The 16,825-nt window shown below is 35.3% G+C and overlaps 1 protein-coding gene across 2 annotated transcripts in view; it reads right to left on the bottom strand.

Moving 5' to 3' along the window:
* Nucleotides 1-16,825, bottom strand: part of RAD23B (RAD23 homolog B, nucleotide excision repair protein) — a 90,867-nt gene that overhangs the window by 44,515 nt on the left and 29,527 nt on the right. For both annotated transcript variants that reach the window (XM_036738217.1, XM_036738215.1), the window contains exons 2-4: nucleotides 13,927-14,008; nucleotides 4,921-5,000; nucleotides 685-959 (exon numbers count right to left, since the gene is read on the bottom strand). In XM_036738217.1, the coding sequence (XP_036594112.1) occupies nucleotides 685-959; nucleotides 4,921-5,000; nucleotides 13,927-14,008 (437 nt within the window). The remainder of the gene's footprint in view (nucleotides 1-684; nucleotides 960-4,920; nucleotides 5,001-13,926; nucleotides 14,009-16,825) is intronic.

Here is a 16,825-nt window from a genome sequence, read left to right as displayed (position 1 = left end):
TGAAAAATATCTAGAATATACCTATGACTTATTAGATAGATTTTGAGGTGTTTCTTACAGGAGAGTTTTCTCTCCATGCCTCAATTTTTTGAGGTTAAATGACTTCTCCATGATAACACAGCTAGTAAGCCTCAGAGCTGAGATTTTAAAAGATCTTTCAGATGCCAATTATAGCACTTTACTATGCCATGCCACCTAAAAACTATTATTCCTATTTTATAATGTAGAAAGCTGGCTCAGAGTCTCATCTAATTAAGGTCAGACAGCACAAAACTTGATGATGGCAGTTAAAATAACTTCATTTTGTACATTACATACAAAGGCATTTGGTGCATCATATCCAGCCGCAAATATGCAGTGATACAGCTGGCTCTAAAATCCAAAAATTCTCTATCTTGGAGCTGCTTTCTACCCCACCTTTAAAATATTTCCTGAGATTCTGGTGTAAAATTGAATGTTCTCAATAGTTCTGGTGAAGATTTAATAAAACAAAATACAGATTACTGATACAGACCCTGTCCTACTACTATGGTTATGTTTAATCCTACTTAGTGAATCATCAGAAGCTCTAGTAAACTAATTAATGTTTACTTCCAATATATTAAGAAACTGAAATTAGATATCAAAATAATCTTCCTCATATGGAAGAGTTTTGATCCACAATTTCTTTGAAGGTCATCATACCTGTCAGAAGATGTTGGGCTAATACCAATAGGAGCTTCCACCGGCTTCTCTGCTGGTTTCTCTTCCTTAGGAGCACTAGTAGGTATAGGTTCACAAGCTGCTGCAGTTGGTGTTGGAGTGACAGATGTAGGTGTAGGGGTAGGAGCCAAGGCAGGGGAAGGAGTTGGGGCTTGAGCCACAGATGCTGCTGTAGATGAACTAACTGTAGTAGTGGTAGCAGGATTTGATTGTTGAGTTGTAGCTGGTGATGGTGTTGAAGTAGCTGCTGCTTTGGGCTAAATAGATAAAAACAAAATCAAATCTTAATACAAAAAGACACACTATTTTCTCCATTATACTATACTGCTATAAGAACTTTAATTAGAAGGCATCACATAATAACTTCCAGCATGCTTCATACTTTAATTCTTAACTTTAACACTAGTTTTAGTGCTCCAAGGAATGCTATTGTGAAATAAGCTTACGTATATGACAAAAACACAATTTATCCTGTACTCTTCTGGGATCTCACTGAATGACCACTCTACTTTTACACAATGAAAACACTGACAATATCATCTAGATGAACTGTCAAACAGTCTATTTCACTCAAGATTGATTAACATACAATCAGAGTATATGAACATTTAAGAACAGCATAGACATTTTCTCAAACTCATTTGCATTGAAGTCTCCATGTGTATAGTACTCTGCTTCAGTGAGCCTTCATTAAAAAAAGTCATTCAGTTCTGATAGGCTACCAAATTTTTTTTAAAAAAAATAAAGTTAAATCACTGTTTTAAACTGTATAATTTATGCTCTGAAAAATGAAGCCTACATTACCTAATTTGAAAATATTAAGGTTATATCAAACAAAAGTTTCTGTAAGAAAAAAATTAATCTGACTTGGCTTTTATTTAAACCATATGTACCCAACTTATGGACAAAGATTAAGCCTCCACGCCTGGTGTTTCTTTAGTAGTAGGGACCAACTGTTATGGAAAACTCACCTCTCAGACCACCCTTCAAACCCCAGACAGGATACATAATCTCTGAAACTCCCAATGTTACAGAGTTATATAGGGGTACTGAGAGGTATCAAGGAGACTTCAGAAAAGAATAAACAATCACAAAGTTCTACCCTTCACTAAGGACCAGGAATATGCACAGCTCAAGGTCCTTAAAGGTCAAAGGTAATTAAATGTTTTGAGGTAGAAGCAATACTTCAAAGTCACTCGCCTAATGACAGAGAAAGAGTCTCAAACATCTTTTGCTTCTGGTAAGTGTACTGGGAATCAAGATGGGCTCTTAGCACTTATTCAACCAAGTGCCCTTGAAGAATTTGGCCTTTGTTTCCTTGAGTAAATTAGGAGTCTTTGATGACCTCCTTGCCTCAAGGGGAAGCCTTTTACATGTCTTTGAGTGACATGTTTGTAACACCAGAGGCTTTTAGACCACGTGGCTTTAACTCCCATATTTTTGTGACACTTAAGTTCTGGTGGCTCAGATGACAGATGATGAGGGCCAAAGAGTGCATAAAAAGGGAAGACAGAGCTATTTGCTTAGGGCTCTCACTCTTGGTGGTGTGCTGATGTGGAGACTCCAGGCAGCTGTAGTTAAGAGCCCTCCAGCTTGTAAACCCGGGATGTTTAGACTTTGTTAAACTCTGGTAACTTGAATCAGACAAGTTCTGTCTGTTGATGTTTGTAATTTGTTTGTATTTTCTATGAAGCTCAGGGTGCTGGCTTTTTCCCCTGAACTAAGTGAATGATATTTGCTTTCCTTAGTAAAGCAGATCAAAAGAACCTGGGCTTGCAGCATTCTGCGTGCTGGTTGTTGTTGGTTTTACACCCCCACAGCAGCTGCTAGCTGAACTGTTACAACAGCAAGCTGTCTCCAAAACACAACTTAGGTGTTAGCTTCCCCAGAAAGTCTTTATGAATATATCCTGTCGTCCCCGAATTACTTTGGATTTACTCTGCATATGTTTTGCATAAAGTTAATAGTATACATACTGTGGCCCACTCCCCAGCAAAATGTAAATACCTAAAGAATAGGCACTATTTTCTTTGTCTTTGTATATCTAGCACAGACTAATATCAGATGCTCAAGTGCTTAAAGAAAGTTCTATATAACTGTCCAACTATCCAACCCAGTAACTTAGCACATAGTAAAATCTTAATACACTAAAATCTTGACCACATCTAGAGTCCTTCCGGACAGTTAATTATTCTACATAGTAGGAGAGCTTTCTTTGAAGTACCATAATTTAGACTTTCCATTCTAGAAAGAAATCTTCCTAAATTCATTTCATATATCGATGTATTCTTAAACAGTATAGTGAATATAAATTAACTATTTCTTGACAACTTGAATTAGTATTGTGCACATTAAGTATACTATGTAATACAAAACAGTTTGCTTCTGCGTATAATTTTCACCTGATACTGAAATTTTTGGTCAGTTCTTTCATGTGTAGTAGAGAATAGACCACAGGATCATGGATTTCTAGCTGGAAGGTATCTTAGGATCACATGTAGATCTAAAACTGGAAGTGACCTCAAAGGCATCCAGTTCAATCACCTCATTTTATAGATGTGGAATTTACAAGACTCATGTGTCACCCTAAGTCACATAGTGGTAAAAAGTGGGATATGCACCTACATCCTCATGCCTCTGACATATGCTAGCTTTGTGACCAAGGGCAAGTTCTTAACTTTTTAATGTTTTAAGCCTATGAGTTTCAGATAAGTTGGCAACTTGCATGACTAGAGGTAATTCCTTTAAACCACAGGTCCAGATTTCCCCGTCACGGCCTCTATACCCCCCTAATCTCTTTCTTTGAGATATAGCTTCAGCTCTAAATTCCTCTGCTGCTGACAACTCCTTTCCTTTCCAATGGGTTGTTTTGAAAACCATATACGTGTGTGTAAACTAAGAATAAAAAGTATCTCCTCTCTTATGAACAAATCGAACTTTTAGTGAGCAGTCTTTATTTTTATTTTGGCCATGTATCTGGATATTAATAGGGATTTTTTATTGCACAGTTGGAGATGCCATGCAGATGAGGGAAGTTACAGATACCTAAATCCCAGACAGATGAGGCATTATTGTACTACAACACAAAATGGGAGAGAAAACCGAACATGCTACTAAATTAAATTGTTATGATTGGCAGAGACTGCCTTATTTAAACTTTGTGTCTCTCAAAGCAGCCTAGCACAGGACTCTGCAAATAGCTGGCCTTTAAAAAATCTTTGTGGAAATGAATTTAGGACATGCCTATAAAAAATGTTACTCTCAACTAAGGAGTTGGCCATATGACATGCTCTCTTTTCTTAAAACTTCGTATTATTTAATGGGCACATACACAAAATCAATTTATTAATATGGTACCAAACCAGATCCATAATTATAAACTACATTACATGGAAATGTTATGCTGCATGTAAAACTGATGTTACCTTCTAATACAAGTATTCAATGACAAATTTTGCAGCCTGAACTCTGCTATATACCCTCTGAAACAATTTTAAATTTTAACCCATTTCTTATCCCTCAAAACAATCACATTTCTTTTACCCCAGGAACTCCATCAATCTTTTTTCCCTCTGATTAAAGCATGTGCCAGTGCTCTGGAGACCTATTTTCTCTGAATAAAGAGTATGAACAGTAGTTCCACATAAGTTCATTTTTTGTTCATCCTTGAGAAAGGACAAAAGTTGGCGGCCCTCTGTTTTGTGAAAGGATTTTCTTTAAATGAATGTAGTCTTTCCTTGATGTTAACTCCATTAAATCATAAATAATTTTCTCATCTAAGACTTAAATATCCTGTTTATTAATTTGTCTATCTCTTCTTAGTTCCCATTTCTGATGCAATCTGCTTTGTTGTTATTCACTGACAAGTGAACATGAAAAGCCTTTTGTCTTTTAGAATTAGTGAGACAATTAAATATGATTTAAGCTGACTCTTGTGGCCTGCTAATTTCAAAATAAAGCACATCTGCCCAAATTTTTGTAAGCTTTACCCTTTTCATGGTCATACAGCAAATTTCTCTACTTCAGCAAAATCCATAACCTCAGAAGACTTACCAAAGCAGTTAACACTAACTGTAAATATGTAAAATCATCAAGTGTATTATTACTCCATTATAATCTGTGGCTTTATTGCATTCACTTATACTGAATGAAGGATTTAGGTTAATTTCACATACACATTTAGCATATTCGCACATAAAATAATAGGTCAAAACTTACTTTTGTCACCATAACCACCACAAAGTTCTTCTCATCAATTTTGTATTCTTTGAGAGCAGTATCATCGTTGAGGATTTTGCCTAGTGGATTAAAAGAAATTCAATGAATAGTTTAGAGACCTTAGAGACTTGTCTTAGAGCTGACTAAGCAGATTAGACCAAGTGATAAAAGAAACATATACAATACAAGCACAATTGATGGAAAAATCTTTAAAAATTCACCTACATGAAATGTCACCCAACAGCCTCAGATATTTAAATTTTTGGCTGGGGTGGGGAATTCAGAGGGAAGCCAAATAGCACCTAACACCACATTTAAGAAAATATACAGGAAATTGGCATTTATGTTTTACAGAGGATATCCTGAAGGAATGGTCTTACTTCCATGACCTGAGAATATGCAACCGGTATTTATTCTCCAAACATCCAAAAAGGCACTGAACATCATCACAATGCCATTATCCAGTCTGGTCAGCTATAATACATAATAGAACTAGAAGGGATACATCAAAACATAGGTCATTTAGTTGAAACACCTCATTCTTTATAGTTTTATGAAGTTAACTAAGTGGCAGAGCTGGGATTAAAGTTCAAAGAAAAGGGGGGAAGAGAAGGCACCTACTATGTTATGTGCCAGGCAGTGGGCTAAACACTTTTACAAATATCTCATCTGATCCTCATAACAACCCTGTGAAGGTGTGAATATTATAGGGGAAACTGAAGGAAACAGAGGTTAAATGACTTGCCAAGGTTATATAGCATCTGAGTTTCTGAGGCTGGATTTGAACTCAGGTCTTTCTCAGTGCTCTATCAACTCTACCACTCACTGCCTCAAACTGTCCGTTAATAAAAGTTTCATGTTCTTTTTTCTACATTATAGTTCTTAACTTCTTCTATTCCAGACTAACAATACAGGCACAGAAGAAACTACTCAATAATTTCTCACTTCTTATGTGAACTCTAGCTTTCAAAAAAGGGGGAAAACTATTCTACAAACTCTCCTCTTCCAGATGGGCAAAACCATAAATATGGCATTAAAGAATAGTGTCAGACCCACAACTTTCATATAATTTATGCAAATTATTTGCAGGTTTGCCATATAAATAATAGACATAAATGCTGACATAATTAAGCTAATGATAGTTCCCTTTTTTTGCTCCTGCACTATCCTAAAGCTGCAACAAGGACAGATAAGACCCTGAACTCAAGTATCTCACCAAATGGTGCCAATGGGCTATTACCTTATTACATTTAAGATTACTGGGAACAGAGCGGCAAGCCTTATTATATTTGACCTCTCCCCATTACTACAAAATACATTCCACTTTTAATATTAAAATAAATTAGATTCTTTGTGTTTCACCGATAATCTGATGCAATTTCTCTCTGCAATGCAAAGAACTAATTACTATGTTAGGACAAATTAGTTTGGATTTCTTCATGTGGCTGTATCCCTAACACTTGTCACCCACATCTTAAATGTAGACTTTTAATTTATATTCTGAATACCAGATCAGAAACTAAGAATGATCAAAGCTCCTACGGTGTCCAGAACTGAACTGACCTAAATGCTCCCCCTTTCACACAGAGCACTGTTATTTTAAACAAAACCTCAACAGGAAGGAAAAAAAAACAATATGAATGAAAAATGCTTATTACAAAGTTTAGTTATTTGAGGGAGTATCAATTACTAGCAAAAACAAAAAGTTATTTTCAAATAAAGTTTAAAATCTTAAAAAGAAAAAAACTCACTTCATGAGAGGCATTATGGTACAGAATATGGAATCGAGAGTTGAAAGACCCAAGTCTGAATCCTAGCTCTGCAGTTTACTGCCTGTGGGACCTTAGGGAAGCCTGCTAATTTCTCTTGGCTCAGAGTTTCCTTCCCTATAAAGTTAAATAAGATGAGTACTAGGTCCTTCCCTCTTCCAAATCTATGGTTGTATGACCACAGCAAATGTATGCCTTAGAGGTGCAAATCACTGTCAAAAGTTTATTTTAAAACAAATTTAAATTTAAGTTAGCCTAACATGAACAGTAGGTCAGATTAGAAATCATTTATAAATTTCTGATTCAAATATATTCAAATACCCAGTTAACAATGTAGTTGCTATAAAACCTCTATAGAAGATCTGACCAACATACCTGGTAGCATCCTCTATGGTTCTGTTTTTTTTTTAAGTGTCATCAGGCCTTATTGATAGTTTTGCACAGCTGCACACACACTTGTGCCCAAATTCAGTTTTTTGGCCCAAGGCTCAAGGTAACATGAGCTTCTCAATTCTCTTTTTTTTTTTTGGGGGGGGGGGGGGAGGGGGGCAGGGCAATTGGGGTTAAGTGACTTGCCCAAGGTCACACAGCTGGTATATGTGTCAAGTGTCTGAGGCCAGATTTGAACTCAGGTCCTCCTGACTCCAGGCCCAGTGCTCTACTCACTGCGCCACCTAGCTGCCCCTTGTTTTTAATTTTTAATGTTGATTTGTATCAGAGCAGCATCCAGTAAGATAGTAGTGTTCACATGAACTATTTGTGCTAGAACATTCCAAGATCGTGCTGGTCTAATCAGCCACAGTCAGACACACTGAAACTTGACTCTACAGTGATGTCATTTGGGTTGTCTTCAAGAACAAAGGACAACAACCAAGCAACCAGCAGTGTACAGAGTATTGGATCTGGAATCAGAAGTCTTAGGTTTAAAACTTGGCTATTCCATTTACTATCTTATAAATTTGGGGTACTCCCAACTTCTCTGGGTCTTAGTTTCCTTACCTACAAAACGATGAGGCTCAACAAGAGTATGCAACTTTATAGAATCTTAGAGATGGAAGAGGACCAATAAGCAAATTAGTCAAAATTCATATTTAATGTTATCATCCTTTCAACAACACACATATGGCTTATGGCCAATGATCTACTTATCTTTAAGGACTCTTCAAGCCCTAAAATTCTGTAGTTCTATAAACAAATTTTTATAATTATTTCCTACAATGCAATGGCCATTTTGGAAGACACAAATTGAAACAATGCAAACAAACTGAAGACTCCCATGATAGATTAGAGACAAATTAAGATACTGACAGAAATTCTTAAAGATAAAAATGTTGGTTTTAGAAAAGAATATTATAGTGTAAAAGCAGCATCTAATTTAGAGGCAGTACTATCTAATTTTCTGACTGTATGCTCTTAAAAAAGACAATCCAAAGTGTTTATTTTATTATATTTGCTCATTTTGGCTTAATCAGTATAAAAATCTATTTAAAAAAAACCTACAAAATCACATAAAAAAATAATGAATTTTTCAGTAATTTCATCCAAGGGAATTGGTTATTCTTCTGGCGAATTCTAGTCAATGAGTAATAATACCAATTTAAGGATTTTCACTTAGGACTTCGCACTTTACAAATGGTTTTGTTTTTTAAAGTAAACAATATACCTACAACCCTATGACTTGCCAAAGCTTGCAAAATGAATTCCTTATTTGCTTAAAGACATTTAATTCTTTTATTTTCTATTTTAAAAATTAGAAAACATGAATAACTTTAATTTTTTATAAAAAGAGTTAGGACAGAGGGAGAATTCTTTACACATAAAATGAAAGAATTAGCCTAGAATAACTTTAAGGTGCTTTCCAAGAGAATCTATGGTCATTGCGAGCTTCTAAGGTCCTTTCTGGCTTTTAACATTGCATTTTTCCCCCCTTAATTATTTCATAATAGAAAATGCCTCAATAAAAAATACATAAAAGTTTTAAGGGTTATTTAAATATTTTCTCTACCACTTGGATTTAGCACATAATTTGATTTAGCATTTGTTTAAAAAGTATATTAAAATAGGATCTTATTGTATTGTTATTAACAGCATATAAGGGAAAAGAAATGAAATAAAATTCATTGACTTTATTGCTTCCTAATAAGTTAAGATGGTCTTAAGAATAAAATTGGAAACAGAGAGCCAAAACAAAACTTTATAAATATCTTCAAATTTCAGTCACTGTTCTAGTCACATAAAAAAAATTATTGGAAGCTGGCCATTAAACTATCCCACATAATGGAGTAACTGCCAATATACCTTAAATATTCTGTGATACACCAGAGCTTCAGGCAAAAGCCAAATAAACTAGAGTAATTCAGAATGCTAAATACAACATTTATTGAAAAATGAAACTTGTGCAACACGTCTCAAAACACATTAAGAAATTTGCCCAGTGCAATGGCCAAAGGTAACATGGATAAAGGTTCTCTTTCTTCCTACCTAGCAGAAGCTGATGTTTTTCCTGAAATGAAAATCTATCACTTCCTAAGAAAAAGCAGTAGATGAATCTTTCCAAGTAGAAGATTCTCCTTAAGCCTTTAATGGCAAAAGGCAAAAGGCAAAAACTGCTTTTCCTACTGCTTTTCTACTACTACCCTCATTACTGATTACTTCTTTAGTCTACTGGTAGGGCCCTATACTTCAAAGTGCAACAATGAGATTAGGAAGAAACTACATTTTGCATATAACCAGAGAAACTAAGAAAGGGCCTTCAGAAGTCATCTAGTCCAATCTACGCTTAAACAAGAATCCTCCCTTAACTGAGGGCAAGATGAAAGAATGGAAATTTGTCTTAAGAAGAAAAGACTAAAAGGTGGGGAAGAAGATATAATAATTGTCCTTTGAAGAGCTCTCACAGAATGGGATGAAATTTATTCTGCTTGAGATCAGTGACAGAACTAGGAACAATGGACAAAAATCACAAAAAGGCAGTTTTAGTTTTAATTTAAAGGGGAAAAAGACCCACCCATCTTCCTGTTATTCTTAAAGTGGAGTGAGCTACCTTAAGGGGTCCTGCCCCATTGGAGGTTTTCAAAAGGAAGCCTGGAAAATCTAATTTTGGGTACCCTTCTTGTTTAGAAGTTTGAGCCAAGGGGCAGCTAGGTGGGGCAGTGAGTAGAGCACAGGCCCTGGAGTCAGAAGGCCCACAGTTCACATCTGGTCTCAGACACTTGACACACTTACTAGCTGTGTGACCTTCGGCAAGTCACTAAACCCCAATCGCCCTGCCTTGGCTCTTCCAAAAAAAAAAAAAAATGACAGAAGAAAAAAAGAAGATTGAGCCAAATGGACTTTTGGGGTCCAACAACCTTTGAAAGTAATTTAGTATATGAGTGAGTGGAGCAGAGCCAGGAGAACATTATACACAACCACAGATATATGGATTCTGTGAGGACTAACCCTGACAGACTTTGCTCTTCTCAGCAACACAAGGTGCAAAGACAACTCCAAAGGACTCACTATGGAGAATGCTATCTACATCCAGAGAAAGAACTATGAAGTATGAATGCAGATTGAGGCACACTTCATGCTCGCCTCTTCCCCCCCCTTTTTTTCTCTCTTTCGTTTTTGTTTTTGGGTTGTTTTTCTTTTCGGTTCTGTTTCTTCTTTCTCATGATTCATTCCATTGGTCATAATTCTTCTCCACAACTTGACTAGTGTGTAAATTAATTCAATGTGAAGTTATACGTGGAAGTTATATGGGATTCCATGCCATCTTGGGAAGGGAAGAAAATCTGGAACTCAAAATTATGTAGAACTGTGTGTTGTAAACTAAAAATAAAAAATTTTTTTTAAAAAAGAAGTAATTTAGCATATACATGCCCCAAGTTAAAGAAAAGGGAAAAAATTATGTAATTCAAGCTACATATTTATAAGAGATCCATGAAATCTATAAATGAAGTATCCTTTGAACTATAATTTTCATATGGAAGTAGTGAAAAAGTCGATTTGTTTCAGAAAGCCAAACATTCAGGGAGTAAAGTCTATAAAAACTCCATAAAAACACCAATGGACTGAAATGACTTGTGCCAAAAATCTGGGGATAACCCAAGAGATCACTTAAATGAGATCAACTAAAACTTCAAAGAGTACCTACAGAATAAAAATTTTTAAATGACTTTTTAAAAATGACTAAAAGTCACAGCCCTTACTATTTTGAAAAGATATAGGCTAAAACTATCAACAGGTTCATGGACAGTAAGATTATAGAAGGCTATTAGGAAGAACTAGGCATATCCGGGGTATACCCTTAATTTTTTAGAGTTATGTTTGGAAGGGAAATATGCTTAAAAAGACCCAACAGTTACATAATCCCTTAAGGTATACCAAATGCCAATTTATCTTATTTTTAGTAGCCATCAAAGTTTATAACAATACTTGGAAAAAACCTTCTATTTTTATTTTTTTTAAAAATTCTTTAGATCTTCACTTGCTTCTATATTTTATTTTAAAAGAACAATATACAATTTTTTGGACATTCTGAAAGTTTTGCCTTCAGTACTAGAAAGGTAAAGATAGTATCACGTAGGTGCCAATGAATGTACTATTCAGCTCAAAATCCGTTACATGTTTATTTCAAATACCTTCAAAAGCAATCTGCAAATTTTAGTGTTCCACTGAAAAGGTTGTAATCATCAGCTTTAAAGAGACACCCTCAAACTTGTAATAGTAGTAGATCCAACAAACTAAAAATTCAAATTCTTGGAACTAAATAAAAGATCTAAGCAGTAAATGTCAGTTGTTTGTATAGAAAAGGAAACCTGTCTTCAGAATGAAAGACTGGTTCTGAATTTATCCTTGCAACTTTGAAAAATAACTATTTCAAAATGTCTGTCATATTTCAAGTATAAGATCTTTAATTACAATGACCTCAGAGCTCATCAAGCAACCAAAAACATATGGAATTGCTATAAGCAGAGTGTTTAAAGTCATTTAAAATGAATAAAACCAGTAATGATAAAACTCAAAGTACTCTTACCTCAACTTAAATGGCATATAATGCAATCATTATGTACAGTACAGATAATTTTACACACACTACTTATTATGTATAAATGATAAGAAAAAGAATCAGAAGTACAATAAAAAAACTGATTTATACAGTACTGTAAAGTCTATACATTAATTTCTTCATAATTGCTTTGTGAAGGAGGTAATTTTATTTTCTCCATTTTATAGCTACTACAAGTGTCTTGTTCACACTCACACAAATATGAAGCTTCTAAGGTGAGAATCAAATCAAGCGCTCCTGACTGCAAGTCCAAAATTCTACCCATTATGCCATGCTGCTGCCTCTCAGAACTGGCTGCTAGTTCCAACTCTGGGCTAGGTAGGCATGTGAGATGTTCAAGTTACTTAACTTTCTATGCCTCTGTTTTCTCCACATGTATATCTGTCTACTTGTTATAGTTGTTTTTAGGGATGAGGTAATATTTTTCTAAAAATTAAAATGACTTGGTGGAAACAAAGAGAAACACATATTGCATGACACTATGGAATGTGAGCTGGAGCATAGTACAGTAGGGAGAAGTAGCCTCGAAGTCAGGAAGAGCTAGGTTCAATTACCGCCTCTGACATCATGTGTGGCAAGGGTTTTGTGTCCTGGGTAATTCTGTAAGAGAGAGCTCCACAGCAGTTGCCAAATACTGACTGGCAGAGGGGATTCTGTCACTAAGAGAAATTTCTTACCCTAATGAAAGCATGGGTTTAGATTTTCTAAAAAAAACCTGAATATAGGCTGTTCCTAAATATAGGCCACTTCTCTACAGTAAAAGCTCTAATAAGTACAACTTATTAAAAGGCATGTTAAATACAAAAAAACTTTATTATGAAAGTTGGTTAGTTGAATTGGACAGGTGCTCAAGAGAAGACCTCTCTTGACAAAGGCAAGCAGGAAGGGAAGGAACTAGGCATAACATCTCACCACTGAAGGCTAGAGGTAAGGTACACAAAATACATTAAAGCACAATTATAGAATAATCTTCCCTTAATGTTCCCAATTAGAATTGAGTGCACCAGAAGATAAGAGGTTTAGCTTAATGAGTTAAGGTGTGACATGCAAAGATAAACAGGGGTTGCTTTTTGTTTATTTAAGCGGCTGACCTCTCTCATGTTTATAAACAAGCTTTAAAAAAGAAATGGAATAAGTTTTTCATCCTAAAAGTTAGTGGACACCAGGACTTTTTCTCAAAGGCTACACATGGGTGTATGAAATATTTAGGCAATTCACAAGTGTTTTTATAACTAGTCTACAAAATTTTTATGTGGCTACAGTATTGCTGCACGGTCAGGTCAATTTTACACTTTTATTATTTTATACCAAAGGATTCATTTATCAATTTTGCTCCTTTCACTGGTTCTTACTCTTCATTGTTTCAGAAAGAAAATAAAACTCCAGACAGGTTCTCATGGCAAGAAACCATAGAGCTTAAAAAAAAAAAAGGAACAGAAAAATGGGAGAAAAAAAGAGAAAACAATCTGTGGTCTTGTACTTAACGCAACCCTCCCTTGATGTCATCATCCTTTCTCCACCGGGACTCACGTTACATGCCAGACTCTGAGAAAAAGTCATTGTTTCCCCACAGCAAAGGGAAACCAGAAGGGGGAGCTTAGCCTGGGGGAGTCAAGGAATTCGGAAGTGTGGCCTAAATTCCATCTGAGGGGCCCCAAAATTCCAAAAAGTAGGCCGTATTAAGTGATATAAAAGGGTGTCCCGAAAGACTTAAAACCACACTAAGGCTTTGGAGACATGCTATATGCTTTGCCATCCTTAAAATATTAAATGATCATTTCCCAAAGTATAAATCAGTTAATAAGATAGAAGTGGGAGAAAAAGGAAGTAGGTAAAGAAACCCGAGACAAAAAGTAAAATCAAATTAAAATTAAAGCTCCAACATGTTAGTAGCAAATAACAGAAAAAGGCCTTCTTAAAGGGAGTTAAGAAATCCTAAAAAGCATGGATTCCAAAACTGTGCAGTATCAGTGGTTAGATGTTATGGGTGATGTTTCATAGTTTCTATCTAAACTCTAGTAAAGTATATCCATTGGTAAAAGTGTTGCTGCTTTTTGAGATTAAAACTATTATTTCTAACTGTCAATTTTTATGGAGAAGACCATTTTAAGGATAAACATTTTCAACGTAGAAACTTGTAGACTTTTTGTTTTAATCAGTAATTTACTGGATGTAATTAATTACCTGCATAAATTAATTTTTGGCCTGCTACTGGAAAGGCATCCTTTCCCTTTTCAGATTCAATCTTCTCTTTCAGTGCCTTAACCTAGAGGAAAAACAAACAGTTAATTTCCTTTCATTTACCCAAATTGAGTATAGAATTGTGGTATTAAATATAAGATGCAAACATTTACTTAACTTCATTTTTCATAATGTAATAGAAGATTGAATTTTTGAAGTAGTTTTATGGAAAAGTCAAATTTTCTATTTACACAGCATACTAAAGGAGAATGTTTCCTTGCCGACCGACCTGCTGACTCCTACAACTTCCTAAACCAAGTCTAAAAGCAATACATTCGAGGTTTGATATACAAGACTCTTGATTTTGGCCAAAGCCTAAACCCAAGTTATTAACCTTATAACCCAAGTTAAAACCCTTATAAACCCAAGTTATATAACCTCATTTAAAAAAAAAAAAGAAAACAAAACTTTATTTACTTCTAATGACCACCTTTTGAGATATGATCATTGTCATTTTGGAGGAAAAGAAGCTATTGGAGCTATACTATACATCTTTAGTAAAATCTAGTATTAGTTTCTGTAATCTGAGGTCATCACTTACTCTAAGCTCAAATAGAAATGGGATCCCATATAAAAGGATCCCTTAAGATCGGATACTTAGTTTTAAAATGTAATAGGTTTTAATTGCATTTTAATCTGGGTCAGGCAGCACTCAGAAGTGTTATGGACCAGTGTGATGTGGTCTATGTTTTTGACACCTATGCTCTAAGTCATACAGGAAGCATAAAACTAAGATGTGTCAAACCCCTAATGAACTAACAATAATTATTTTCATAAAAATACTTTCTGACAATCACATCAATAGGAGAAACAATTCTGTAATAATTTATTCCATTTAACTAGCAAAGAATTTGATACTTTTTAAACACTCAGTACTTTACTTAAAACACTCAGGAGCACAGCTCGCTTTTGGTTTCTTATTTTTAGAAAATGGTGCTCTAAAGCACCAGAGAATATAACACCATAAAGCTTTACTAAGTAAAAGGTACTATGACAGCCGCTGGGAATTACCAAGATGAAAAACCCTTCAAATATCTTTCAATCTAACATAGGGGTGACACACATATACAAATAATTAGAAGTGATTATGAGATAATTAGAATAACTAGGTCAAAAAAGGGAAGCATGAGAGGTAGGAGAGATCAAAAGTTATGTAAGTCTACATGTTATGTAAAAGAACATGTACTATATCCTCTAGTGCCTCTGAGCACCCATTTCTAGAATGAGAAACCGAAAGCGAGCTGTGCTTGTACAGTTCAACTATGGAATGCTAGACTGGATCCAACCACATTGCCTTCTAGTCCGTTTTAGCTCTCTTCCCCAATATTCACTCTTATCACCTACCACAAGATGAAAAACTTCTAGTCTATATTGGATCTTCTCAATATTCACTCCCCATTATTTTTTCCAGGAAAAAAAGTGCTGGGCCCTATAGGAAGGGAAGGATTTCAACAAGTAGAGACGTGGCAGAAATTCAAAAACGATTAGATTTAGAACCACAAGACAACTCTAAGGCTATCTAGTCAATTCTCTCATTTACGATAAGGAAACTGAGGACCAGAAAGGTTAATTAACTTATCCAAAATCATACAGGCGCTAAATAGCAGAGATGGACTTTAAATTTGGCTTCTCTAACTTTAAATCTAGTACTCTTTCCCCTGAACCACACTGCTGCACACAGGCAGTATGTAAAAAGTAGTAATAAGAAATTAGGCTAGAATCAGTCCTTGTATGGTGAAACATTTTACTTTATCAAGTAGGCAACTTTAGAATAAGAGTTTGAGCAAGAGAATGACATGATCATACTTTTGCAATGGTGTAAGGACAGATTAGAGAAATGATGGTAAAGAGACCAGTTAAAAGGGTTTTATAATATTCCAGGAGGTGATAAGTGCCTGAAATAAGGCAGTATCAGCATAGACAGACAGGACAGATAAGAGAGATTACAGCTAGAGAACTGAGAAGACTCGATTGGTGGTTAGATGTGGGAAGTAGACTCCACTGATAAGTCTACGGTACTGGGAGAATGGTTGACAAGCAATAGAAAAAAGGTTGTTCTGAGGAGGAACCAAAAAGGGTACATTAAGTAGGTTAGGGCCAGCTTATTGAAGGTTATCAAATGCCATGCTAAAGTGTATGGACTTGACTCATGAAGCAGTGAGGATCCATTGGTTTTGACCAAGGGTTGTAATAGTAGAATGATTATTCTGGCAGCAGTATACGCACAATGGATTCCAGGGGGGAAAATTGGTGCAAGAAACCAGTTAAGAGTCTACTAAACAGTCCATGATTTATGAAGACTTAAACTAGGTTAGTGGCAATGTTAACAGAAAAATGGGGATGGCTTCATTTACTGTGGAGGTAGAATTGACAAGAAGGACTTGGTCATTTGTTGGTGATATAGGACAATGGAGGGACAAGATTTAGACAAAGTTGGAGTCTAATTGGTTTCATCACCTTTAAATCTGAATTGCCTACAGAAAATTCAGGTAAAAACAATCTATAAGTAATTAACAATAATGTAAATATTTAGAATGTACTTTTTCACACCAACAACCCTGGCTAGAAGCATTATTACAGTTACTTAAAAGATTAGGAAAGTGAGGTTCAGTGACATTAATGATTTGCCCATAATTAGCGGGTTTCTGCAGCCAGGATGATTTCAAGACCATGCCTATTTCCACAAAACCATGCCATCTCTCAAGATAACAGTTGTCATTTACATAGATATTTAAAATTAATAATTATCTTTCAATTAATTTATGCTAATATAATCTGAGGATACAGAGAAAAACAAAAACTGGGTTCCCTGAACTCAAAGACCTCACATTCTAATGAGAGA

The sequence above is a fragment of the Trichosurus vulpecula genome, chromosome 9, assembly GCF_011100635.1.
Source record: "Trichosurus vulpecula isolate mTriVul1 chromosome 9, mTriVul1.pri, whole genome shotgun sequence".
Taxonomy (NCBI): domain Eukaryota; kingdom Metazoa; phylum Chordata; class Mammalia; order Diprotodontia; family Phalangeridae; genus Trichosurus; species Trichosurus vulpecula.
The sequence above is the reverse complement of the archived record's forward strand: the minus strand, read 5'-3'. Positions and strand labels throughout refer to the sequence as shown.